Here is a 26,997-nt window from a genome sequence, read left to right on the forward strand (position 1 = left end):
TGATTAATAGTTAGAGGGTTATATTTTCAATATTTGCATCATTGTTACTTGTATTTATTTTGTATTGATTATGGTTGATCACAAAGTAAATTCGAAGGCCTTCGTATGGTTTTAGACAAAATGATTTATTATATATTTATTTATTAAATTATTATTTTTGTCAAACAAATGTTTTATTGTGATCGAGCCAGAAATAATCAATGGTACCAAAATAAATATATTAATTAAGTAGTCGGATTGATGGCATTATTTATCCGATAACTAATTATGCATAGAGGGGTCAAAGTGCAATATTGACTTAGAAGTTATTTATTATTTAATTGGAGTTCAATTAATTTCTTTTAGTGGAGTAGAAATTAATTTATGAATTAATTGAATTGGGTCCATGGATCGGGCCAATTATTAATTCATTGTAGCCAATAAAATAATAGGCCCAATGGATTCTCACTCATAGCCCAACTTGATATTGGAATCATATTAGATTTGAGACATATGAATTAGAGATTGAGAATGATTTATTGTTTCCTTTTCTTTATTTTTATGTTGCCTATAAATATACATGGCCTATGTATATTTTAGGGGTGATTTTTAGAAGAAGGAAAAAGGAATTTATTCTCTCTCTAGAAAATTAGGGTTTATGTTCTCATCTAATGGAGGCTCCCACAAGCCTAATTTTCCAAAGTCATTCATGAAGGCTTATAAGTGATTCCTAAAGGCAAAATAATTACCAAGAAGATGGAGATCCAAGGAGAAGACATCTTACTAAGGGATTTACAATAAGTAAGAACATTCACTTTAGAGGAAAGATTTAAAGGTTTACTCAGACCTTTGATGTAAGTATTCAATCCATTAATTGAATGATACATCATATTTTTATTTTTGCATAAAACTTGTCTCTATGTGATGAATCAAGATCTATGAATCAAAATCCCTCGAAAAGTTTTTAAAACTTGCACGTTTCCCAACAGTGGTATCAGAGCATGGTTTGATTCATTACTAGAGATCATGATTTTATGAAAATCATCATTCATGGATCCAAAATTATATTCATATATATTTTTATTGATGTATGTTGATGTATGATTTAATATGTTGATATATATTGATACATGATGATGTATAAATAATTGTGAATGAATAATGATGTATGGTTGGGCCATGGATGAAACTTATAGGTTAAATTAATGTAATTTTATATTTGGATAAATGTAATTAAGGCTTTGATTTAGCCGTTTGAAAGTTCAATGATGTAATTTAATTTTTTCCATTGTATTTCAAATTATAAATTTATTTAAAGCCATGTAATATTTATTAAAGGGTGCTATGAAGCTTCAAGAAGGTCCAAAAGGGTTAAATTAGGCTTTAGGAATTTTCTGGAATTTTTCCGGAATTTTTCAGAATTTTTCTGGAATTTTTTGAGCTTAATTAATATTTTCTGGAATTTTCGGCGTTTTTTCGGCGACCGGAAAGTTGTCGGCAGCGAGGGCAGCACCGGAGGTGGGAGGCTGATCAGATGGGTTTTGAGGCGTCCAATTGTGTCTGGTGGCACGTGGGATCGAGTTACAGCCTCCTGCAGGTATATACAAGCATTTGGAAGACCCTTGTGCAGTGATTAGAGTAATTAAATGTTAAAAGCTAAATCCATTGGCCATTTAAATTGCTTCTGTCTGTTATTTATTTATTTAACTGATGCATGGAATAATTAATTGTTTATTATTATTATTTATGCATTGGATCCATGATATTTAATTAAATGACTTGATTTATATTAATTAAATTATGAAAATTAATTGGATTTGATTACTAATTAATTTGAGTGCACTTATTGGGGAAACGAAAAATTATTTTTGTAAATTATTTTTGAAGTGTGCCTCAAATTAAATATTAGTGAATCATTTAAGTCCAAATATTTTCTAAATTTAATTGGATTAAAATCAAGACGTTTTGCATACATTATATCATGTAAATGAATAAATTCAAAAACTTAATTATGAATGATTAAAAATTGAGTGGGAGCGGGGATTTTTATACATTATCCCATGGCCTTCGTTATTAAAACTATTGTAATTAAATCTTCAAAAATAAGGCCCCACGCATGATTTGAAGAGTCTTAATATTACAAGAAATGGTTGTCTCATGAAAATAATAATATTAAATGTTCATTGTAATTAGATCTTTAAAAATAAGGCTCTACGCATGATTTAAAGAGTCTAGATTATAATGATAAGATATTTAATGTTTTATTTTTCAATAGAGCATTAATAACGTTATACACTCAATCTAAAATCAATAGTGTTAGCTCCCCAGTGGAGTGGTCTACACTAGGTGATTTTAGAAAGGCTAAACATAATCGGGAATCATTTCATATAGATAGACAAGGCATTGTCTTAAGAGATATGGAGATGATGGGATTTGCCCGCCAATAGCAATAATGAACTTCGCCAACCGAATAAGTTATTGGCGTATTGGTTATCCGATTTTTCATGCATTGGTTAAGGGACCCACATACTATTTTAATGGAAGTGCTCGCCTAATAGTAAATGAATCTCAACAATAGTAATAATGAACTTCTCCAACAGGATAAGTTATTGACATATTGATTGGTTGATTTATTATGCTACAGAGTTGAGGGACCCGCATTAATTAAAAGGGATTGTTCACCAATAATGATAATGATCTCTTGTTCGATTGAGATTTATTATATTATGTGGTTAACAAACTCATTTTAATTTTAAATATGTATGATAGTATTAATAATTCACCTTACATATCGTATGAATGCATTTATATTCAGATGAATTATGTCTAATCCATTTTTCTGCTTGCTTACATATTCTATGATATTGGACCTCATTTATAATGACTGGAAAAGGAACTTAGATATTTTATTCACGACGTAAGGGTACAAACGTATTTACTACTCCTAAACCTAATCCTTTTACTTTAAGATACCCAAGAGAACATTAATGCTTTGAATAAGTGAAATAAGGCAAATGTGATGACTTGGTGCAATATTCTAGAGTTTACCTCGAATACGCCCCAAAGTTAACATTTGCATTATTTTATTTTCTTCAAGCATCATGTTAAATGTCAATATGATGTTTTGGTGAGATTAGATAGGGTGTAAGCCTACGTACTATGTCAGACTTGAATACTATCAAGATAGCCTAAGGAACTCCAGTATGAAATCGAATTCTGGAAAATGATTGTTTATTATTTAAAAATTAGCTGGAGATCAATAGGGCTGACTTGGGTGGTAAGTTTCAAGTTGACGTGATTATTGCCTTGTTACCAAACTCGTTCGACTCTGTTAGAGTGAACTAAATAAGGAATCAGTTTGAGTTCACACTTGCTGATATTCTTATAGAATTGGTAACAGATGAAGGGATAATCAAGAGTATGGGCGTTCCTATCAATCTAACCTAGTCTATACCATCTTCTTCTAGGCCCAAGTGGACGGGCAAAGTAAAGAAGAAGGATGATAATAGGACTAGGCTAGCACAAAACATGAGTATCCAAAAGGTTAAAGGGAATAAGGCAGTGTATGTTGAGGGCAAAGAAAACTGTTTCTTTTGTCCCTAACTAAGACACTAAAGGACAAACTGTCTAAGCAATGACGTGGCATAGGAAAATATATATTTAATCATTGAGTCATATTATGTGGTTGTATCTATTAATTCCCGATGAATAGATTCTGGAGCCACTAAACATGTTTGCAATTCATTGCAAGGATTTCAGGAATCCAGAAGTCTCGATGATATGGAATATATTTGTACTTAACCTGATGTCAAGGTTGTAGCTAAGTCAGTGGGAGTATTACATATGAAATTAGAGAGTATGGGGATATTAGTATTAGAGAACTATCTTTATGCACAGAAGTTAGATGCTATCTAATTCTTGTTTCACTTGTGGTTTATAAAAAATGTGTTGTTATTTAGTAAAACTGGTTTTATAAAATTGAATAGATATGCGATTGCTTCTGGTGCATTGAAAGATAGTTAATATACTATAATCACAAACTCTTAAGATTTGCAGGATGTAGAAACTAATGTTGCATCTTCTAGATTGAATGTTAAGAGAAAAATTGTTATTCCTGACTCATTGTATTTTTAGCGTCTATTTTTGGGTTGTAATCAGTCAAAATGAGATTCAAAGATTGGTCAAAGAAGGTTAATTACCTAGTGAGGCAGAGGAGCCTAAACCAAACTTGTGAACTCTGTTTTGAAGGATAGATAACTCTTAGGGCTTAATCAGCCAGATGAAATAGACATAAAGGACAATTGGAGTCAGTACACACTGACACGTGTGGTCTTATGAACATCGAAGCAAGATTACTCACGTTTTGGAGAAGTTTATCTGATGCAACACAAGTCTTAAACTCTTGGTATATTCTGAGAAGGTCAAGACTGATGTGGAGCACAGATTAGGTAAACTTATTGAGATACTTCGATCTGATCGAGGAAATGAGTATTTCTTGGGATAGTGCAAAGACTATATGGTCAATGAGGGTGTTGTGTACTAGTTTTCCGCAATTGACGCTAAATGCATTTAGGTGTCAAATAGGAATAACAGAATTCTACTTAACATGGTTAGATCTATGATCAGTTATGTCACATTATCTCTTTCATTTAAGAGTTTAGCATTAATGACATCGATGCGCATAATGAACTGCATTCCATCTTAGTCTGTCTCAAGGATATCGTTGAGCTATGTTTTTGACTAAATTTTAGTTTGAATTACATGCACATATGGGGTAGTCTTGCACATGTGCGCTTGATATGGACAAGTAAGTTGGAAACAGATCATACGCATGATAGATTTGATAGCTACTCTAAAGGTCACTAGGACGGATTATTTTATGATCTCAATGATAAAAGTTGATTGTTTACACTCACTGTTTATCTATAGGAGAATCATATTATGAATCATATACCTAGTAGCATAGTGTTAGAGAATATGGTATGAGTACCAGATGTACCACATATGAACACACTTATTATAATAGAGATTGAGAATAATATATGAATTCCCTATTGATGCGTTAGCATCATCTAGTACACAGATTCCTGCATCGGTACATTGATGTAATGGGAGGATTATCATCCAATCCGATAGAATCATGTTTTTAGGTGAGACCATTATGGACATCCCTGTTAAACATGAGTTGGACCCAGTAAGCTACACGAAAGCGTGAACCGATATGGATACAGATCGTTTTGGCGAGTTACTATAAAATCAGAGTTGGAATCTATGTATTCTAATAAATTCTGGGATCTTGTAGAACTTTCTAGTAGGGTGATACCTATGGAAGGCAAGTTAATCTACAAAAAGACACCAGAAGATTTCTTAGTGAATAAATCATGGGTGTACAAGGGAATGTCATTATTTTTCTTAATTCTATATATATTGATGACATCCTACTCATTTATAATGAAGTGGAAGTTTTGTCATCAATAAAAAGGTAGTTGTTCAATTATTTTTAAATGAAGGATTTTCAAGATGTAAGCTATATTCCTAAGATCAAGCTTTTGTAAGATCAGGTTAAAAGGAAAATAGGCTTATCTTAATAATCCTACATTGATAAAGTTTTGACCAGGTTTGGTATGCATAACTCAAAGAATGAGTTCTTGCTTTATTGATATGGATTGCTCTCTCTAGTAAGTAGTTTTTCAAGACTATCAAAGGAGATTGAGCAAATGAGACTGGAATAATATGCTTCGGCATATGAGAGTCTCATTTATGCCATGGTCTATACCAAACAGGACATCCGCTACATAGTAGGTATAGTCAGTAAAGATCAGTCCAATACTGGACTTGACAACTGGTCTGTTATGAAAAATATCATTAAGTACCTAAGGAGAATCAATGATATCATACTCATTTATGGATGTGATGATATGGTCCTAGTCAGGTATGCTAGTTCTGATTTTCAATCAGAAGTAGATACTATGAGGTTCATGACTTAGTGTATGTTCACTTAATGGAAGGGAAATCAGTTGTTAGATTGTCAAGCAGATTTCAACTATTAACTCAAACCTGCAGGTGGAATATATTGCAACCTTAAAGGCGGCAAAATAAGCCTATTGGTTTGATCTCACTGATTTAGAGGTTGTGGAGCATACTAGCCTGCCTATCGAGCTATATTGCGACAATAGTGCAGAAGTAGTCCAAACCAATGACCCAAGGTTCCATAGATGAACAAAATACACTGATAGGAAGTATCATGTTCTACATGATATTGTCCGGTAAGAAAATGTACTTGTAGCTAGAACATTGTATTGGAACACAACTTTGTTGATCCATTATCAAAGGTGTCATTGATCAATAATTTTGATTATCATCTGGATAACATTGGAGTTAGGTGCAATTTGAATTGGCTATGTGGGCAAGTGGGAGCTGTTGGGATTTATATACCCTGGCATAGCAAATTCTTGTTTGGATTAAGTGACATATGTTCATGACGTTTCTGAAATATGTATGTTTTATACAATTGGTGAATTCAATGTATTATATTTCGATTCATTATAGAATTGATAGTGTCCATTTGATTACAAGAGATATTTATATATATGTATGTGATGGCAATCAATACATGATATATAAATAGTAATCATAAATTGTTCATAGTCAGTAATTATGGATGGACTCATAATTAATTAAGACTTGAACTGGATCCGCGTTAGGTTGAGATATATTGCGAGAGCCGTCGTATGCAATTGCTCCCTATCACCGTCATAGCATTTGACTCTTAAGCATGAGAAAATTATAGACTCTTTTATTAATTAATAATTACTTTGATTTGTTTGGCGGATTCTTCGGGATCCTTAGACCGACACTTTGGGTAGTTATGTGATTAATAGTTAGAGGGTTATATTTTCAATATTTGCATCATTGTTACTTGTATTTATTTTGTATTAATTATGGTTGATCACAAAGTAAATTCGAAGGCCTTCGTATGGTTTTAGACAAAATAATTTATTATATATTTATTCTCGCTCTAGAAAATTAGAGTTTATGTTCTCATCTAATGGAGGTTCCCACAAGCCTAATTTTCCAAGGTCATTCATGAAGGCTTATGAGTGATTCCTAAAGGCAAAATAATTACCAAGAAGATGGAGATCCAAGGAGAAGGCATTACTAAGGGATTTACAATAAGTGAGAACATTCACTTTAGAGGAAAAATTTAAAGGTTTACTCAGACCTTTGATGTAAGTATTCAATCCATTAATTGAATGATACATCATATTTTTATTTTTGCATAAAACTTGTCTCTATGTGATAAATCAAGATTTATGAACCAAAATCCCTCGAAAAGTTTTTAAAACTTGCACTTTTCCCAACAGGAACATCGTAACAAATCCATCCATCAACATACAATTGCCCCAAATTTGCAATCTTTGAAAATAAAAAATCATCCAATTTCCGAAAGAAAATAAAATCAAAATCATCCTCATGATCTTGAATAGCAGCAGCAAAAGCATGATTAATCATCCGACACCAGAAAAACTGGTAAATAAGAAAAAAAGGTGGCCAAACAAAAAAACGAAAGCTTGCAGCCACAGCCAATTCTTTTCTAACTGTACAAAGTAAACACAGAATTGAGTAGCAAATTTAAGAGAACTATGAGGCCAAAGTTTATAAATATATAAAAAAGTAAAACTAAAAAAAAAAAAGGGCAAAAAAAAGAATCAAAGTTTCAAAGTGAGATCAGGTGGAGAGGAATCTGTCCTTGGTGCTGGAGCCATAGCTACAAAATTAGAGCTTGAACTCTGTCCCAAATCAAAGCCCAGATTACCCCTAACTCCCTCGCCAATTTGCCGAAAACTCCCAGGCCAAAACAGCTCAGGTTCGTCATCTTCTATAAACATTGGCAATCCAAAGTAACCTTGTGGTTCAAACCTTGCTCCACCTCTCGTCTCCTGCAAAGGCCTATCTACTGGTACCATTCTTTGATGCATTGAAGAGTGAGCTTTGATCCCTAGGGACCGATATGCAGAACCGTGAAGGGGAAGAGAAGCCAAGCTAGCATATCTATCAGATAACATCCCCATCCGCATTGCTCTCTTCGCCAGTGTCCTTTCCCTCTTGTGTGCATTCTGGTGGCCTCCCAGAGCCTGTGAGCTGTAAAACTTGCGTCGACAATAATTGCAGGAGAAAATTCTGGGTATTGTTGTCCCTGGAGTAGGGGCTGCTGCTTCACTTCGAACCTCACCAGTGCCCTTCAACTCGGCATCACTGGCATTGAACTTTAGTGTCAAGTCAAGTAAGACAGGCCCAGGATCTGGTTGAAGTAGCATTGGATTTGTGAGGCAGGAAGAAGTAATGACTCTGTCCCTCGGGGAATCAGGGGAGATTTCTTGGATGGATATGTTGGAAGACACATGGCTGCTCACTTCAGACTCATCTTTCGATTCGAAATTCAAATTAGGAGGCTTCATGGTGGGAAGAGCGGTGAAGGTAGTAGCTTGGTTCGTTTCCACGTTAGTGCAACCACAAGGGTGTTCTTGATCCAACTAGTGGCAGTGGTTAACTATATCTTTGCCTGCATGTATGAATAGATTACTTGCCACATCGATGTGAAATTTTCAAACAAGCACACACAGATCTTCCCTTGGATTAGGGACAGGAATTTTTCTAATATATATCATCAAGATGAAAGAACTACAGAAAACAGTTGTGAACAAATATTATTGTTATTACAAATTAATAGTTATAGTTGTTGATGTCGGTTAGATGGTTCAATACTTATGGTATGTTGAACACTTAGTTTAGTAAATACTTGTTAACAAAACATGTATCTAAACATGAATGCCAGAACCACATTGGATACTTAATAGCTGATAGTTATATGCCCACCGCTATTAATTTGCTTTCCATAAGCAGAAAAAATATCCAGAAAAAGTATTTTAGTCATGAGATTGACAAAGATGTCATTATCTGCAACTCATATAGTTTATTAATGGTTAACGCATCACCGTTTATTGGACATGCATGTAAAGTGTGTTTCTGACAGAAACTATATCTGACACGTCCCCATCTCCTTTGTATCAAAGCAGCTAATTCATGCATTTATAGCCTCCACCTAACAAGCCCTTCAAGATTAGTTTCGTTTATTAAATCTTACATGAAGAAGACTCATCCAAGTATGAAACTAGAACTCTACAAATATGTCACTCAATAAACGAGATCTACACTGGTGTCTAAAAAACACAAGTGAAGATTTCGCAACATGGAACTTCTTCAACCTAGGCGCTTCAATTCCACAAATACGATTAACTGTAACTAGTAATATGAAATCTCCGTACTATTCTATCCATACAGTTATGAATTACTGTATAATGCTGAATCTCCATTCTATTGATAGATATTTCGAATGTTCTATTGCCCATCTCAAAAATGTTTCATCAAAGAGGTTCACAAGAACTACTTAAGAAGAGACGTAATAAGAAACGTATTCAAATACATAGCATCACACAAACTAAAACTTCAATTCCTCCCACACGATTACTAACACATAGTCCTATTTTTAAATGACAAGAATAGTAGATAAGAGCACTACACTACTAAGATGGAATACAGGCTTCTCAGCATGCTTGAAAAGGATAGAGAACACCTTGTATCCATTTCCTTTCTACCTTAGAAAAGAATCTCCACTAGGATGGTAAACTGTCAGATGCTGTTATGGTAAACTTTTAATCAGTAAAGCAGTATTCGAGTAAAAATTCAGCAAGGAAATGAATTCGAAAAACAATCAACAATCCCAAGGGGAAAAAATTCTCAAGAATGATTTTGAACTTGGCCTCAGAATGTTGGAATACCAATCAAGCGGAAGAATGTGTGAAATCAGTCATATAACAAATCATCTATATTCTACCAATAATGCGGAAAAATATAAGTTTAATATTACTCATTCTTGCAATTGATGCTGATGGCCAGAAAATATGCAGTCTACTGTGTTGAAACCATATAATTTTTTAACTTTAAACAAAATTAAAGATGTCCAATATCCCTGAACTAAATTAATTACGAAGGCTGTATGATATCTCGAAGTATGAACTAAGAGACCAAAGAAATGAGGACAGAGTTGATGAAATTAGATATCTTCTTTCCAAACAATTGAAACAGACAGAAGCTTCTAAACTAAAACAGTGTTTGATATACATCAGCATCTTAAGGCAGGCATCTATTTTTTCCCCCAATATCCAGTAAAAGAAAGATGAAATTTTGTTTGCTTTAACTTGAATGTAAGCAAGGAAAAAAAACATTGATGTGAGGTATATATTAGCACTTTTCTATCTGATGTATCCATCATACTGATTTTGATACCAATATTATCCAAGTAAGGACATCACCATTATTGATCCCCGTTAATCAAGGGTGCTCGGAGGGGCCCCCATTCTTACACTACCAGCCTGAGCTTTCATCACTGCACCAAGCAATGGCCCCACCAATATCATCCAAGTACTTTCCTAAAAGCTGCATTTTCTGAGTGTAAAAGATCAGGGGGACATAAGAAGAGGAAGAGTAAACTAGTTTATTTCATGTGAAGTGTTAACTTGTTTTCTTTGAATGAGTGAAGTGTATTACAGAAAGCAATAAAGGGTCAAGAAACCGTGTATATAGGATGCACACAATCCACACAAAGAAAACTCTAACTTCGTGTCTCCTAAAAATTCAACAAAAATATAAGTTATAACAGAAGATTGCCCCGTGATATGGAACAAAATGTAAAAATAAAAATAAAAGTAAAATAAGGAGCCGAATATCAAGTGCTTTAAATAGGCATTGGTGCTTTCCCACCTCATCAAAACACTAAACATTCCTCTACCACCAAATGCTAGTCAGACCACATGGGGCTTCAATTAGAGAGATCAAAGGAAAGAGAACCCTTGTCTCTGAATCAATAGATGACTCGGAGGCACTCCACCCCTTTTACACATGCAACATCAATTGATGACTCGACTTGATTCCATGATGAGATTATCAGTAATCAGAAACATTCCTAACATAATTTGAGATAGAAAAGGCCATAACATAACAGATGAGTAGTCCCAAAGATTATTTTACCACTGTGTGACTATAATTAGCTTCCAAATAGGCTAAAATTGATCCATCTTTCACAGCGATGATCCATATTAGATAGTTAACTACTATCTTCCCATTAAACTAAAAGGCACAATAATCAAACATGTGTTGAGTACAATACATATAAGAGAGAGCATATCTTATATATAAAAAGGGCTTCAAAAAAAGGATCCTAGAGCACCTCAGTTGCCAAGAAAACGATGCATTTGAAATTAGCCCTAATAGAGACCCTAAAGAATCTATTTCAAGATGTCACATGAAGTTCAAAACAGAAGCTAATCGGAAAACCTAATCACACACACACACATGCAGAACTCATCAATAACTTCCAATATATTCAACCAAGAAACAAAATTGAGAAAGAAAAAACCAAACATCCCCAGATTAACTACAGTAACACACAATTAATACATCATCTATCATAATCAGAAACAGAGGGAAAAGGGAACATATATATAAAGAAAATCCAAAGCATCCAAACTAATCTATCAAGTAAAACCTATAAGCCAACGAAGAAATCAGGTAATAAGAATGAAGAATTGAAGAAATAGTTAGTTGAAATTGCATACCCTTGTTTGAGTGATGCTTCTTGTGGGTATTTCGTTTGTTGCCAAATATGGTGAGATTGAGGTTGAGGTGAGCTAGCTAGCTAGGAGGAGGAGGAGGAGGAAGTAGATGGAGATAAGATCATGAAGAGAAAGAAAGAGAAAGAGAAAGAGAAAGAGGTATAATAATGGAAAGCAGAGGAGAGAGAGAGAGAGAGAGAGAGAGAGAGAGAGAGAGTGGTAGGACGTCAGAGAAGTCAGAGAAAAAAAGCAGATAACACAGTAAACCACTATTTGTGTTGAAATTTGAGTACTACAACTACTACAGATGAAAAGCAATACTAGAGACACTCAGAGAGAAATCAAAGAGTACTTAGTGCAAGTCCCACCAAAAAGACACATACATACGTGCGTTGTCTACCATAATCAGTTCATCTATTCTTCTACTAGTGAAAGCTTTTACAGATTCTCTTTATAAATTTTACCACACCTTTTTTTTTCCCCTCTCAGATGGTCACCCATAACTCCTCCATCACCAATCAATTGCTCTGTGCAACGACAATTGACATATTCACATGATCCCTGAATAGGAATAGCCCCCCATATACGTATAGATATATATACACACGCGCAGGCGCGCACACCCAAGAATAACTTCTTAAATATATTTAAGGATTATCATGTTTGGTGTAAAAACCGTTTGATATAACTAATATATTTGTACTTAAATCATATTCAACGGTCTAACGAGTAAATTTTATATCTACAAGTTAGCAAGAGATTATTATAACAAATATGTGTATATATATTATGATTTCTCATATAGGTCGATTCATAATTTTTTTTAAAAATTTGATACTATTACATATTTTTATGAACAAGTTGATTTGATAAATTTACATTAATATTTATTCAAATTCGTTCAACAGCGAGATATATATTGCAGTTGCATTTATATATATATATATAACTAAAGTACATTTTTAACCACCCATGCCATGATGTATAGTCCAATTGAGGCCACTCGCTAGGCAGACAAGGGCAGGGACCACACACATCTTTCGAAGCAGCCCCCACTAGAAATGTGCTTATTATCGTCCAACATGTCATAAAGAATACCGAGTGTGAAAAAGGGTCTAGATAAATAAAGGTATGGCATAATTTTGTACAAAGTATCTAGTCGATCTCATGTTCCATCGTGCAATTCTCAAGTTTGTGAGTTCAAAAAAGAAGACTGAAGACACAAACAAATTTCTGACACGGACATGCTTTTGAATTATGTGACTGTACTCGTCATAATCAGACTTGCATTATAACGGTTGTTATAATGAGTTTTTATACACTGCGCAACTTTGAAATATATATATTTCTTACCTCCCACTGGCCAAAAATATATATATATGTAAGAACAAGAATTTTTTATTTTATTTTTTTATTTTTATTAGGAAGAAGATAGTCTCCACGGTGAGTGGGAATCAAGTGTAGTGGTGGATCCCACATTCAACTTTAGATCAGAATTAGATGTCCGCAATACGCTATTCTTGCGTAGGTTTTTTATTTTTTATTTTTTATTATTATTATTTTTTTTGTTAAGTGTTGACAAAAGCTATTAAGTCAGTATTGTTACTCACTTTTTAAGTTGAAAGTCAAAATAAAAATTCTATTTTTTTTATTTTTATTTATTATTATTAATTTTTGGTTGTGGCAAGTAATCTATTCACCTTTCATTTGTTAAGCCTTTATAATTTTGAAAACAAAAACTGAACCAAATAATATTTTTACTGCTTTCAGAATTATAAATCAATATATTCACTTTTTTATATGATATATTAATTGTTTGAGCAAAAACTAAATAGATTTTAAAAAAACAAGAGATGTAGTGTAATGACATTAAGTTTGTATTTAGTGCATCTCTCCTAACCATTTCAATTAATGGAGAGAATTATAGATTTTATATATTCTTTTACAGCCATGGGTAGAATAAGAGTCTGGTTAATTTAGTATAATCTTCACTTTGCTTCCATTTGGTTATGCAAATAGATAAATTAATTTGTTCATCATTTATTTATTTATTTTATAATTTACTGAATTATGAAATATTTTAAAAGGAGAGACAATGTTGGTATTTAAAAAACTAATCAGGGCATTGTAGCATTATTGTAAACAAATTTTACGACATGAGAATTAATTATTAAAACATCAATTGCTTGAATTTCTGAAAAACAATTATTATGACAACACTAACCAACACTAACCAAAACAAAAAAAAAGTACAAGACTTGAAGTGGTCGTCCCAGTTAGAGCCGACAGCCTCATGTTGACACTTCAACATGCTTCTCCAAAGATACAAGGTAAGAGGCCCCCAATACACAGGACTCTCTCTCTCTCTCTCTCTCTCTATATATATATATATATATATATATATATAAATATATAGATGCACATTGGCAGCAAGTGCCCGTCTTCCCACAAATGAAAAAGAAGTAATTGATGAACTGGTCCCCGAGCCATGTGTACGTGTGTGTGTGTGTGTGTGTGTGTGTGTATATATTGCAAACTTACAGTCAGTTGGAGCTTTATTTGTCGAGGCTGGAGCACTAAGTTTAAAGTGATAATAATAATGCTCCTAGTGAGCTTAATCATGCCTTTTCCCTACCCCAGTTAGATCCTCATAAGATCATCTCACTGTTTTTGTTTTGTCTTCTTTCTAATTATCTTTTCATTGCTTCTTTATATATATATATATATAATAGTATATATATATAGCTTTTTTGATTATATATATGTTGTTTGGTTGCATCTAGAAACTAGGAAGGTGTTAGTGGAAGGAATGTTGATTAGCTTTATCAAGTGCATGTATCGAGCCCATAACCCTCTGTTTTTTATTACTATTTCTTGCATGTTTGTTTATGGTCTTTTGTTTGCCAAAAATAAAAAATAAAATAAAATGTTTATGGTCTTTTGCTAATCAATCAATCAACACAGCATGATCAGTCAGTAAGCCAAGTGGGATTCCACACTGGACTTATTGGCTAAGGCCCATTTACTCAAGAATTGGGTTGGAAGTCCATGGGTATCACATAATCCAATTCCCCAACCATTTAATGGGCCTGGGTGAACCATTTTAAATAACTGATTGAAAATCGGACCTCCTCCTGTACAGGGTTGGAAGTCCATGGGTATCACATAATCCAATTCCCCAACCCTATCTCCCTAATTTCACCACTCCTAAGCCATTAATAGTTTCTTCATCTCTCTCTCTCTCTCTCTCTCTCTCTATATATACATAAAATTTATGACATGAGAATTATGAAATTTTGGAGTAATTTGTGACAGTGGTTAGTATTGTGGTGGGCAGATGGCGTTTAGAGGACGAGGGCGTGGACGTGGCGGAGGGCCCCTCTACGGTCATCATGCTAAGCAAGAACCTTTTCTACTTTTTCCGGTAACTAACTACCTGTCTGTATCATCTCATATATATATATATATATATATATATATAGACACACACTTCACCCACTTATAAGTAGTTTGTAATGAACCAACTCTTTGTTTTTGAGTAATAAGATAAGAATAACCTCAACGCATGCTAATTTTGGCCTAACTCTTCTTCCTCACGTGTAGTCAAAATAAACCTCAACGCATGCTAATTTTGGCCTAACTCTTCTTCCTCACGTGTGGTCAAAATATAGCTCAAGTCTCACTCTGATGATAAAGTTAAATATACAAGGCACAAAAAAATTAAAATATCGATATCCCAGTATCCCACTTAATTTCATTTTCTGTAAACCAGTCCTAAATAATTTTTAATGTTGCGTTTGAAAATACACTCCTAACCTTAGAATTGGAATTGAAGTTTAATTAAAAGTTTCAAGTATATATCTTTCAATCCCAAATTGATAGACATAAGCTATGCTCGTAATCATGGAATTAGAATTGAAAAAAATTAGTTAAAATTTTGAACTATTTTCTCTTCAATTCCATGTCAAAAGCACAATGCAACTCAACCAAAATTGCCTTCGGCTGTGTTTGGCATGGAGCCTTGGAATTAGAGAAAAATTTGGTTTAATTTTTTGAGTTGTTTTTTTCCAATTCCACCAATTTCAATTCTAAAGCTCCAATTCCATGCCTGTCAAACATAGCCTTAGTAAATTCTCTAAAATTGAAAAAAGTTCCCAAATTTTTAAAAAAAGGGAGTCCTACTTTCATTTCTCCTTCAAGCTCTGCTGATTAGTTTGGTGTCAAATGTCAATGCATGTATCCACAACTACTTTATTTATTTTTCTGTTAGTTAATGTAGTGCTATAGGCTACTGCGTTTGCCAATGGTCTGCTGATTACTTGAATAAGATAGAATAATTTTTAGCTCTTTGTCTAATTTTTCGTATTTGTTATTGAGTTTCATGTTTGCAGCAGTGTTCTTTCAGCTCCATCATGCTTGTGTTGTAGTTTTAAACTTTTAAGACATCTACTCACTTAATTGTTTTTTGTTTTGGTATTTTGATCTTAATTGCATCCTAATTGTGTTGTCAGTTGTCAAGGAAAATGAAACCACATGGGAGAAGCCCAAACTTGCAGACTTCGTGATGATTAGCAATGAATATGTTCCTGCTGAATTAGTCACAGGTTTTGCCACATCAGGGAAAAAAAATTTAAAAAAATGGGAGTGATATATAATGTATACTAGACAATATATTTTATCTTAGTTTTGTTGCTTTCACATCAGTTTAACACCAGTAGACACTGTTCTAATGATGTAATGAATGCAGAATCAAAACAGCAGAAAAGGGATTATAGTGGCAAAAAGGAAGTGCAATGGAAATTGAATCCAGATTCAGGTCTGATTAGACAGAATCTATTTGTTTTGTTTCTCTGCTACTTATCTTTTGGGGTGATCATCTTTTTCTTATTTACGAAATCTTTTTGCTGAACTAAACCCTTTATATGGCCCCAAAATATCTTTGTTAGTTCACCAGTAATGGAGACTCAGCATTGTTCTTTAATATTAGGTCCATTTGTTTCAAATGATTTTAGCGCAGAAATTTGGTAAATTGTTTAGATGGCACCGGATTGCAAAAAAGGTATTAGGATTAAGAGGATGTGTATGCAGATTCCTGTGTTAGAACTTAATTAGAAATGAACTCCTCTGGCTAATTTTGAACTTCTGAATTTGCAATCATCCTTTTGTGATGGGTTGTGGTTGTGGAATACGGTTGGGTTATTTCGTTATTTGTTTCGAGGTTTATTTGTGGGGAAGAACTCCTCGAAACGTGTATTATTGTTGAAGTTATGTGTGGGAAAATCTTCTCAAGATGTGTTGCTTGTTTCGAGTTTTATCTGTGGGGATGAGCTCCTCGATAGGTAAGACCGAGAAATATTGATCATGTGGAGACCTATTGTTATTAACATGTGGAGCTTACATGGATGCCACTGTTAGAACACCGATTGTCTCAAAAGTTTAAGTTGTTAGAAAATGACACAGCAATATATATCAAAAGTTCCACCACCCTTCCTTCACGTGCAATCTCCTCTTGCAAATGTAGAAGCAAATAGACTCAGATTTTGTCAATATTGACACATCTATCCATCTTAACAATTAGTAAAAGAGTAGCTATGCAATCATTTCTTATACTATTTTCAAGGATTTTTTGAAGCTTTTCATAACTTGACTGTCTGAATTTGATTAGGCTGAATAACATTATATGTAAATTTTAAATCGCAGGGCATCTAAATCTTCATTTTTGTTGTCCTCATTTTTTATTTGAACTTCTGAATGAATTCAAGTCCAAAATTTTATAAAGATAGATTATCTAAAGTCCCACCTCACCACAGATGAAAGTTGCTAATATTAGTATTTTTGCCAAAGTTGAGGTCCTTGTTAATTTGTTCGCAATTCTGTCATTTTATGGTACAATACAATGCCACTGGTTATTTTATCAAACTGATTAAGATGTTTATGTGACAGATCTGCAGAAATTAGATATCTTTGAGAAGCTTGAAAAGAAAGATCAGGTAATGATTTATAGCGTAGTTGCCCTTCTACTGACCATCTCTTGTCAAAGATCGCTTCAGTGAAACAATCAAGAAGAACATTGACTGTCAGAGTTTATTAATTTATTTATTTTTTAGTTTTTTGGTTCTCTCCTTGCGCTGGGTTGGTTTTCTTGATTTTGGCTGGAATTTCTTCATTTCAATAAATTGTTATGTTGGTGTTTACGTGAAATGCCTAGGGACAAGATGAGAAAGGTGAAAAAGAAAAGAAAGAAGATGAAGAGGAAGAAGATGATGAAAGAATCGAAGAGGGGGACGAAGAATTCAGCGATGATGGGGATTATAATCAGGTCTATAAGCAAAACTTATACTCTATGTCCATACTTTGAATGTCAGTCTACTTCCGATCTATTTTTGTTGCCTGCTCATACACCTGCATTTGTTGTTTTCATGAAGAGCGCCTTCTTTTTCATTTAAATACATATGCTTGAGTAAGGGGATATTGCTGGTTAAGGCTTTGGTTGTAGTGCTGTTGTATGGTAGAATAGGAGGAAATTCAGTTCAAGGGGGTTTGAGTTTTCCCAAGTTTAAAATTGTCCTTGAAAAAAATTATTGAACCATTTACAGTATTCATAGTTGCTTGAAGGCAAGACTGGCAATGTTGCCACGGTTTATTTTGTGTTATAATGGGGGTGAATAATATCCTCAATTTTTTATCCTCTTGTTGTCCTTAAAAGTACATAAAAGAAAATTCGGCTATGGTCTCTTCAGCAGCCTAAACTAGAACCATTGTTAACTAAAAAATTGCAATTGTCAAACGTGGGAGGAAAATTATGATTAAGCTCAGAATCTGGTAATCATCGAGCTTATATATCATCAACCTAATTATCTCCCTGATTGTTGTTGACTCCATATCAGTTCCATTTCTGGTCATTGTAATTTCATGGCAATTCATGTGGGTTTTTAATCTTAAGTTCCAAGAGATCCCACGGTGATCTTGCCTGAGCATCCAAATCTGGAGCAGAGTGAGCTGAATGAGGAGAGAAACACTCCTTACATCCAATCGGATTATAGGGAAAACCTTAGCTCGCTGAAGAAATTACTACAATACCTGATACTTGCTGTAAGAATTCCGCCAAGTCCATGGACACATATTTCCAATGTAAAGGTTGAGATATGAGAGCCGAATTACATCATCAGTAATGAACACTAAGACTATGAGATACACATAAATTCAAAAATGAAAAATATAATTATGAAATTCAATGAAAGAATAAAACCTATATCATCATGTTTGATGCATTAAAACAACATGCAATAAACGCTTGAAAATTCAACCAAGCCCATCAAAGATACATGAGGAGCAGTCAAGAAGACTAGCAGTTGAATGAAATGTAACAGAAGATGATGTCATCCCATTGGTTTTGACCCGGAATGAGGTAGTCACGAAATGCTTCCAAAAAAATAACCTTTGCAACTGAAAAACAGGCTAACAAAGAGATTGTTGTCCTTCTTAAGGAAGAAGGTGACGGTTTGGTAAAGATAGAAATGGAAAATAGCCCACAATTCCAATGAGGTTTCAGTCGGCGTGAAATAAACCTAGAAGATGAACTAGGAATCTGTATAGCTTTGAGCATTATGTAAGTACATAATATGTATATATTTATTTAAAGGTGCATTTGTCAATTCAGAGGAAAGTTGTTGAACTTTTGTTACTGATAGTGTTCTATGTTCAGTAACAAGAGTGTTTCTTTCACTTGAAATTTTGATCCTTTTTAGTGAATTTAAATGATGCCTAAAACACTTAAGAATCACCCAAGTTTTAAGTATTGTAATTGAGATTCAAACGTACAACTTCTTCTTAAAGATTAATTCTTACCCATTTTCCCCAGTGTCTGAGTTCGATGATCACATAAATTATGAAGTATCCCAAACATTCTGAGCCACTGCAGTCTTTTTCCATTCAAACATTGTAATACCCCGATATTGTAAAAAGGATTTCTTAATTAAATTAATTTATATTATATTATTATTATTATTTTTAAGTGATTTGTTTTATTTAATTAGGTGCTTGATAGTTGTGATTTGTTTTATTTAATTAAGTGCGTAGGTAAATTGTATTGTTTTAATTAAATTATATATTTTGTAATTTTATTTGTTAAATTTATACGGTGTTTGATTTGTGGAATGCTAGTTAGTGAAGTGTTTATTTGATTTGTGTGATTTTGTGTTGGTGTACCTTTATTGTTAATTATTGGTAGCTATTAAATTTAATTTCATTATTTTAGGTATTTAAGTTATTTGTATTGGGATTAAAGGAAGTTGGACCAACGGATGTGGTATTGGGCTTGAAGGAAGCCTTGTTGGGTTAATTGGTAAAGGCCCGTGGTTGTGAGGATATTTAATAATTATCTTTGCATAATTATACCTATATAATTACATGTGTATATTAATTCATTATTAAATCATGTGGAGGGGTATATATGTCAATATAATTATATATTGATATATATAGGTATATATAATTTATTTAACTAATGGTTATATATGGAAGGTAATATATATATGTTTATAGTAAAATATATGTATGTATATATATTATTTAAAAGATAAATATTATTTATTATGATAATCCTAATGGGAAAAGGATTTAGTTTTTGTATGTATATAAATAGACACATAAGACTCTAGGGTTAGGAGTTTTTCCACGTTAGAAAAATAAGAGAATTAGAGAGAGAAGAAGAAGGGCTAACGAAGAGGAGGCCGGATCAAAGAACGTAAGAGGAGACCGGATTTGGAAAAGAAAAGGCTAGTTCCTCTCTACTTCTCCTCTTAGAACTCATAAACTTATCACCTTGATTATCGAAATTGTAATTTTATTTTATTAAATTAAATTATTATTCAGATTGGAGGAGCATATTTATTCTTTACAAAATTATAGAATTAAACATGTGAATATATGTATGCATTGTTCTGATAATTTAGATCTTGTAGGTGAGGTTAGGTTAATTAAATTTTATTTTTCTAGAATTTTTATATTTTGCGTTAACCTTGTGTAGCACGATTAATTAAATTAAATGGATTTTAATTTAATTGTATATGTTCATTTATGCCCAAAATAATAAATAGAGCTTTTGGGATTTTTCTGAGATTTTCTGAACAATTTCTGAAATTAATTTATATTTTTAATGTTAATTTAGAAATTGTTATATATATATATATATATATATATATATATATATATATATATATGTTAAATTGTTTAACAAACACACTGGAGGCGGCTAGTATTTGCGCATCAATAGGATTTTTATCCAGTGTGGTCGCGTACGTAGGAAAAGGGTGCACTCGTTGATCTAGGCCATAGGATTAATTTTATTTAGTTGGATTGATCTGGTGTGATGCGGTCCATTGTAAGTTGATACACATGCGGCATCAATGGTTAGATGTAGTTGATTAAGGGAGAGGATCCAGTGCATCGCGGCTTACCAAGTGCACCAAACAACAACCAATTAGGAGCTGCCAACACGCGCCGAGAGTGGCTCAGGCGCGTGAGGGCGCGTGCAGGCGCGTGGACGCGCCTGCCGGTAAGGGGAAGCGCGTGGAGGCGCGTGGGAGTAGTCTAGGGCTATGTGGCGGCGCGTGAAGGCGCGTGGGGATGCGTGTGAGGTCCTGGAAAGTTGCTTGAGACTCCGGTGAAGTTCCAGTATTTATCTTAAGCTTGCTAGGGTTAAAATTAATCATTAGAGGGTGTGTTCTTGATATTTTGAGAGCCTCAGAGTGTTACTAAGATACCTAGTAGCATTTAGTGGTATAAATATAATTAATTAAATATTTTTGCAATGAAAGGAGGTGTATATATGTGTATATATATGTAGATATGATTTTAAATAGTCAACGATTGGTATGGAATGTATGATACACACATATATATATATTACAAAATATATGTGTATATATATATTATTTAAGATTATTAAATATTATAAATCTTGTTTGGTATGACTTGATTCGTGTATGGTATGGTTGATTTAAAATCATAATAGATACACGGTTATTAAATTAAGGACATGCTTATTATATGCATGTGAAGTCTATGTATAATTATACCTAGAGTTAAGTTTAAAATTAATACATGGTTGAATTGTAGGCATGGATGAGTTGCCAAAGGCTTTGATATACTGCCTTATTGGTTATGAATAAATTTCATATATGGGAAGTATGGTTGAATTGCTAATTAATTGTAAAAGTAAATATATTGAAGGAAGCATGGTTGAATTGCTAGTATATAAATAAATATATTTATAAATGGTATGGTTGATTTGCCGGTGCATATTTAAATTGCTATATGTGTAGATGACTAAATTACTGTTTAGGATGGAGTTAAGGTGAGTGGGGTTTACTTTATGAGAAAATTATAAAAGGGGGGCTTGGTCTAGGTATGACTAATAATTAATTATTGGTGAGTGGTTTTGACAATTTAATGCCCTATTAACTGGTAGGATTCTTGCACTATATATATAAGTATTTATATATATTTGTAGCATCGTATATTAAAGTTAAAGCTTAATTAGGGATGGTTTTGGTAAAGATGATCTGTTTATTGGTTTTCAGAGGCTTGGTAGAGAGAACTTGCTCGTAGGGTTTAACCCGCGATTTATTTTTCAGGTTGTAGAAGGTCAAGTCTCAAGGTTGAGGATCCGCAGCTGGAAGACTTATCCATTCCTTCTATTTACTTAAAAGTAGGATATTAGTTTTGTTTCAGTTGATATTAGTACTTAATTGGTTGAAATTCTAAATAGTAACTTTTGGTTAAGGGGTCCTTGAGTTACGGGATTCCCGAGTTGTAACCATTTGGAAGTTATTAATGGATTTACTATTAATTGGATTTCTTCAGCGTTTTATTTTATTCTTTATTTCATTTTGTAATCCGTGCTTGTTTAAATACTTTAATTGGTTTGATATCCCCTGATTTTGTGCGCGGACTTGATCAACCCGTGTTCCGAAATTAGGGGGTATTACAAACATTTTTTATTTTCAATTCACTCTTCTCTCCGAGATAGCTCATTTTATTTATAAACTTCTCTTTTGAGCTCTGTTGATGACCGCGCCACGATAGCTGACTAAGTGGCGCCACCTCTGCAACATAGGCACAACTGGCCAGTGCTGACCTGGCGTGCCCACATTGGATTAGGTTTTCTCAAGCTACCTATCCAATAACGGAACTCACTGGTCGAGGGAGGGGTCGCTACCCTTCCTCTACTGTGGACGCGCCTCGCTCCAGTCGGATGGGCTCCTCCCCCCCCCCTGGCTCGCTCGAGGGTGCTCTCTGAAAGAGCAACATCGACTAACCTGTGTACATGTTTCCCTTCTTGGCAAAGAAGACCTCGGGATAGAACTGGGATGGGAACCTGCGAGGTCATGAAGGCAGGACCTCGAAAGGGGCCTATCCCCACTGAAGCACGGGAATTTGAGGACATGTGGATAGGTGGCTGAGATCTAAGGGGTCACCTCAGTCCGAGGCCAGCACAAGGGGGAAAGGATACCCGGTACCTAAGCTCGAGCGATAAAGGATAAGCAATGCATTAATTGCGAAAGACATTTAATAAGACCCGCATTAATTAGGGAGCGCTGTTACCTCTTTTGACTGGGGGGCAAAGCGCCGCGGCCCATCCATCAATGTCTCATCCGTCAGAGGAAGAGACTATTAAACCTGTGGATAAGAGCGGGCTTAGCTAAAGGACCAAAAGACATTGACCGAAGAGGAAAACACTATAAATAGGGGTGTTAATCAGCCTTAAACACACACAACCACCACATTAACACTTATCCTCTGACAAGCTCGAGGTTGCATGGTACCGAGGTCGGCCTTCCCTTTCTTAATCTCCATACCTAGAGAATCCCTTGTGTTGCTTGGATCTCCACTTGGATACTGATCTCAGATCTCTTGGCTTACGTGGAACGATCTCTCATCCTATTCACGAACTACCATCAACAAGCTCTAGGAAAAAAATTTACAAATAAAAGCAGAAAAGCATTTATACTGTAGCCTGAGTTATCAACGGGCACCATATTTATATTCTTATTTTCTAATGGCTACAGGCACTGCTATTTTGGTGTAGGGTCGTTCTTGTTGCCAACCTTAACTAATTAGCCTCCAAATGGAAGGTAATTTATTTTTGGTCACGAATTGGTTACATGGAATTGGACCATTCCTTGGATTACGTGGAACGTAAACTCTGATGGTTGGCAGTTCCTAAATCAAGGCAGTGAATGCTGATTGCTGAGGAGATGGCATAGTGATCCAATTTAACATTGAAGGAGCATTGGGTCCCATCATTAGCTAATGGATGTTTTTAAGCTGGATCCTATGGTCAGGCTGATTTGATTGTGTTGGTTGAGAAAGAAATTATTTTGCTTGTCAAATGTAGCTTGAGATATATGATTTTAAGCAACTCTTGGGGACTTTATATTACTATCCCTTTATTTGGATACAAGTATTGCTTTAATCATAGGAGAGTTCCTTTATTATATAAGCTGGCTTTTTATCAGCTTTGTTTGGAGAATGAGAAGAAAGTTTGTTGGAATGCTGGGGTACGAAACAGCAATGAACTACTGATTGCTGCTTATGGGGTTCATGTTACCTATCAAAATTATCTTAGATTTATAATCTTGTGATTCTCCAATGATTGCAGTTTTCTGTTGCTCATATTGTTTGCTAATTACCTTAAATCTAAAACCTTACGTTTCTTAATATCTTTTGTCTATAAAAGCTTGAACATATTTCTCTGTTGAAATTCGTTTGTAATTGACGCTTTGAATAATCTCACAGAACATTGATTTTGATGACGATGAAGATGACTTCAACATGGCTGACGACAATGATGATGGTATGTGCTTTGTCTTATTTGCACTTCATTTTTTTTATAATTTCAAATTGGGACATTTCTTGTATTTGAATGGAGAATTATCAACTTTTGATATTGATGATTGGTCTAACAATAATTCTCACCAATAATTTGTAATGTTGCAGAAGCGGCGTATTAGATGTTGCTCTTGGGAATGCTTTTCTGGCTTTCTTCAACTTGGCAAATGGAAGCATTCTTTTTCCCCATACCAAATCAGATAAGTTTGAGTAATTAGCATAAGGTTGCTATACAGTCAGAGGGCCTTCTTTTTTGTTTTTTGCCATTTTTTTCTGATTGATTAGGTAAAGAATCAAACTGCTAACCCTACTGCTTCTTTTTAGATACCATGCCATGTTGATTTGACCGAAAGAATCTTATGGCTTTTCTAAAGTGCAAAGTAGGCTACATTACAGTGAGGGATGATGGAACTCACTTGGTTGCTTATATCGGTTTGAGTGAATTAGATTATCTCACTTAAATATATGTTCATCTCTTCCAGATTGTGTCAAGCATCCAAAGATCAGCCATCAAGTGTATTGCTTCTTTGCCACTCAGCAGTTACTATAATGTTTGCCATTGCATATTCTGTTTTTGCTTTCTGTTCACTGTATTTCTTTTTTAAATTTTCGTCTTGAATTTAGCCATTTGTAAGTTTTTGATTGAGGTAGGTTGACAAAATGGTTGTCTTTATTTAGTCTGGTGATACTTATGTCATTGCATTTCATTTGGATTTGATTTGGTACTTTTCTCATTTTAATGTTGGCTGGTCATATTTTGTGATTCTGTAACTCTGGTTTTTACTTTTTCGTTTGCAGTCTCTATAAAAAGGGGAGCTTCTCTCTAGTCATGTAATTTCTAACATGGATGCGAGTCCTACTCTGTCCTTATTAGGAGGGGTTTTTGTGTATCAAGTCCATTCTAATAGGCTGAGTGTTTGGCCCTTATAAGCCAAGACACTCTCACGTGGGACAAGAACCTCCAACATTTTGTTTCATCCGAACTCGCGTTACAGCAAGACTTATTCCTTGTCTACCTTAACAGGTTAAGGACATCCGATTACAGACTAGGATTGGAATTGCTCTAAACTACTGATAACGTGTTGGACATTTGTCATTCGATTCACAAGCTTAACTTGTTAAGTAAAGCTGCCTATCCATCCTAATAAACTCTCCAACTGGATCTGATATGACACGAGAATTTCTATAACATCAATCCATTTCATGTTTCTTTATTCTCACCTACACGAGCATGCGCAGATGTTACGGACGTGCTTATGATTGCCAAAAGAAGAAAAAATGGAAAATGAAATTAGTAGGAACTATTATCAGAATATTATTAGGAACACAAGTCTGGACTAATCTGATTAATCCAAGTATAATTTCGGTTTGGAGCCTTGGAGCTTCGGTTGTGCTCAGGTTGAATGTTTTATATATTGGTGGAGTTTGGATTGATTTCTTGATTTGTTCAAAATGCAATAATTAGTTGTCTAAGTTGCATATTTACTTATTTGGAGAAAACAAAAATTGGTTCTTTATTTCTCTTGCAATATTAAACAGCCATAAAGTAAAAAAACCTTAAATTAAAGCACAAAGTTGTTTGACATTGCTACATTATTTAAGGGTAATTTAGAGTAACCTTTTCTAAAGTTTGGCAAAATTGTGCGGACCTCTATAATTTTTAAAATTATACTTGATTTCTCTCCTAAGAGCTAATTGGGGAGTTTAGTGCAATTTTTGAAATTATTAAGTCTTTAAAATTATACTTGATTTCTCTCCTAAGAGCTAATAAGGGAGTTTAGTGCAATTTTTGAAATTATTAAGTCTTAGAATTGTAATATAATTTTAACTTTTTTAAGAAAAGTAATTTTTAAACCCCACCACATATATACCAAAATATAAGTTGTTGTACAGAACACTCTGAGAGACCAACGGCACTAAGACAACGGGCAAATCAAAGAATGTACTGAAGGGTCCTGTGCTCTCAACACAACGGTCAAGCAAGTGCTTCAGATAAGTAAGGTCGGGTTATAATGTAGCCTATATATATCTTCTCTTTGTATCATCATTTACATTTCAATTCAATACAACTTCAATATATCCCTGTATATCTCTGTCTCTCTCTATCTCTCATAATCAACAGGGTCTCAGAGCCACCGCCGATGAGGCTTATGCCGACGTCTCCGGCGGTGGTCCAAGGTCCTCAATTAAACCAACCTCTGAGTCATCGTAAACGCCTCTGTTCTCGTTCTCAACTCTGACCTTGTCCTCTCTTTCTGCAACTGCAAACTACAAAGTCTGCAAGAATCAAAAATTCAAAACCCATATCTCAGTTTCCATAGCCCGCTGTTCCAGTTCGGCCCGCTGTCTCTGAACTCTCAAGCTTCAGCCGCCGGCCCGCTGTCTCTCATCAGAACGGATTCGCGATCTCAGCCGGATTCTTCAACCGTCGCCGAGCGGACCTCAGCCGGAT

General features: G+C 34.3%; 2 protein-coding genes across 5 annotated transcripts; one reads left to right on the forward strand and one right to left on the reverse strand.

Moving 5' to 3' along the window:
* Positions 1-7,433: 7,433 nt before the first annotated feature.
* LOC132302446 (zinc finger protein 4-like) lies at positions 7,434-12,205 on the reverse strand. 3 transcript variants are annotated; one of them, XM_059799318.1, is made up of 3 exons: positions 11,655-12,205; positions 10,353-10,476; positions 7,434-8,542 (listed from the first exon to the last, which is right to left on the reverse strand). In XM_059799318.1, exon 3 carries the CDS (start codon positions 8,436-8,438, stop codon positions 7,689-7,691), a length of 750 nt encoding a protein of 249 aa, XP_059655301.1. In that variant the 5' UTR covers positions 8,439-8,542; positions 10,353-10,476; positions 11,655-12,205; the 3' UTR covers positions 7,434-7,688. The 3 variants fall into 3 exon arrangements, with proteins under 3 accessions (XP_059655301.1, XP_059655300.1, XP_059655299.1); XM_059799317.1 differs by having other exon boundaries at positions 10,353-10,485; XM_059799316.1 differs by lacking the exon at positions 10,353-10,476 and having other exon boundaries at positions 11,655-12,204.
* Positions 12,206-14,881: 2,676 nt separating this feature from the next.
* Positions 14,882-25,709, forward strand: LOC132302447 (uncharacterized). 2 transcript variants are annotated; one of them, XM_059799319.1, is made up of 7 exons: positions 14,882-15,075; positions 16,163-16,255; positions 16,399-16,467; positions 17,595-17,641; positions 17,860-17,970; positions 24,453-24,510; positions 24,654-25,709. In XM_059799319.1, the coding sequence occupies exons 2-7, from the start codon at positions 16,216-16,218 to the stop codon at positions 24,665-24,667; spliced, it is 339 nt and encodes a 112-aa protein (XP_059655302.1). In that variant the 5' UTR covers positions 14,882-15,075; positions 16,163-16,215; the 3' UTR covers positions 24,668-25,709. The 2 variants fall into 2 exon arrangements, with proteins under 2 accessions (XP_059655302.1, XP_059655303.1); XM_059799320.1 differs by lacking the exons at positions 24,453-24,510; positions 24,654-25,709 and adding an exon at positions 22,289-22,620.
* The last annotated feature ends 1,288 nt before the right edge of the window (positions 25,710-26,997 follow it).

Source organism: Cornus florida, unplaced genomic scaffold (genome assembly GCF_030987335.1).
Source record: "Cornus florida cultivar Cherokee Brave unplaced genomic scaffold, ASM3098733v1 CherokeeBrave_3.0.0_Hap2_Chr04, whole genome shotgun sequence".
NCBI classification, from domain to species: Eukaryota; Viridiplantae; Streptophyta; class Magnoliopsida; order Cornales; family Cornaceae; genus Cornus; species Cornus florida.

Excerpts from the sequence above, each read along its gene's own strand:
- LOC132302447 (XM_059799319.1), top strand. The coding sequence starts at position 16,216 with ATGATTAGCAATGAATATGTTCCTGCTGAATTAGTCACAG. Across the intron at positions 16,256-16,398 it reads TCCTGCTGAATTAGTCACAG|AATCAAAACAGCAGAAAAGG; the intron begins GTTTTGCCACAT and ends TAATGAATGCAG. Across the intron at positions 17,642-17,859 it reads AGCTTGAAAAGAAAGATCAG|GGACAAGATGAGAAAGGTGA; the intron begins GTAATGATTTAT and ends TGAAATGCCTAG.
- LOC132302446 (XM_059799318.1), bottom strand. The coding sequence starts at position 8,438 with ATGAAGCCTCCTAATTTGAATTTCGAATCGAAAGATGAGTCTGAAGTG.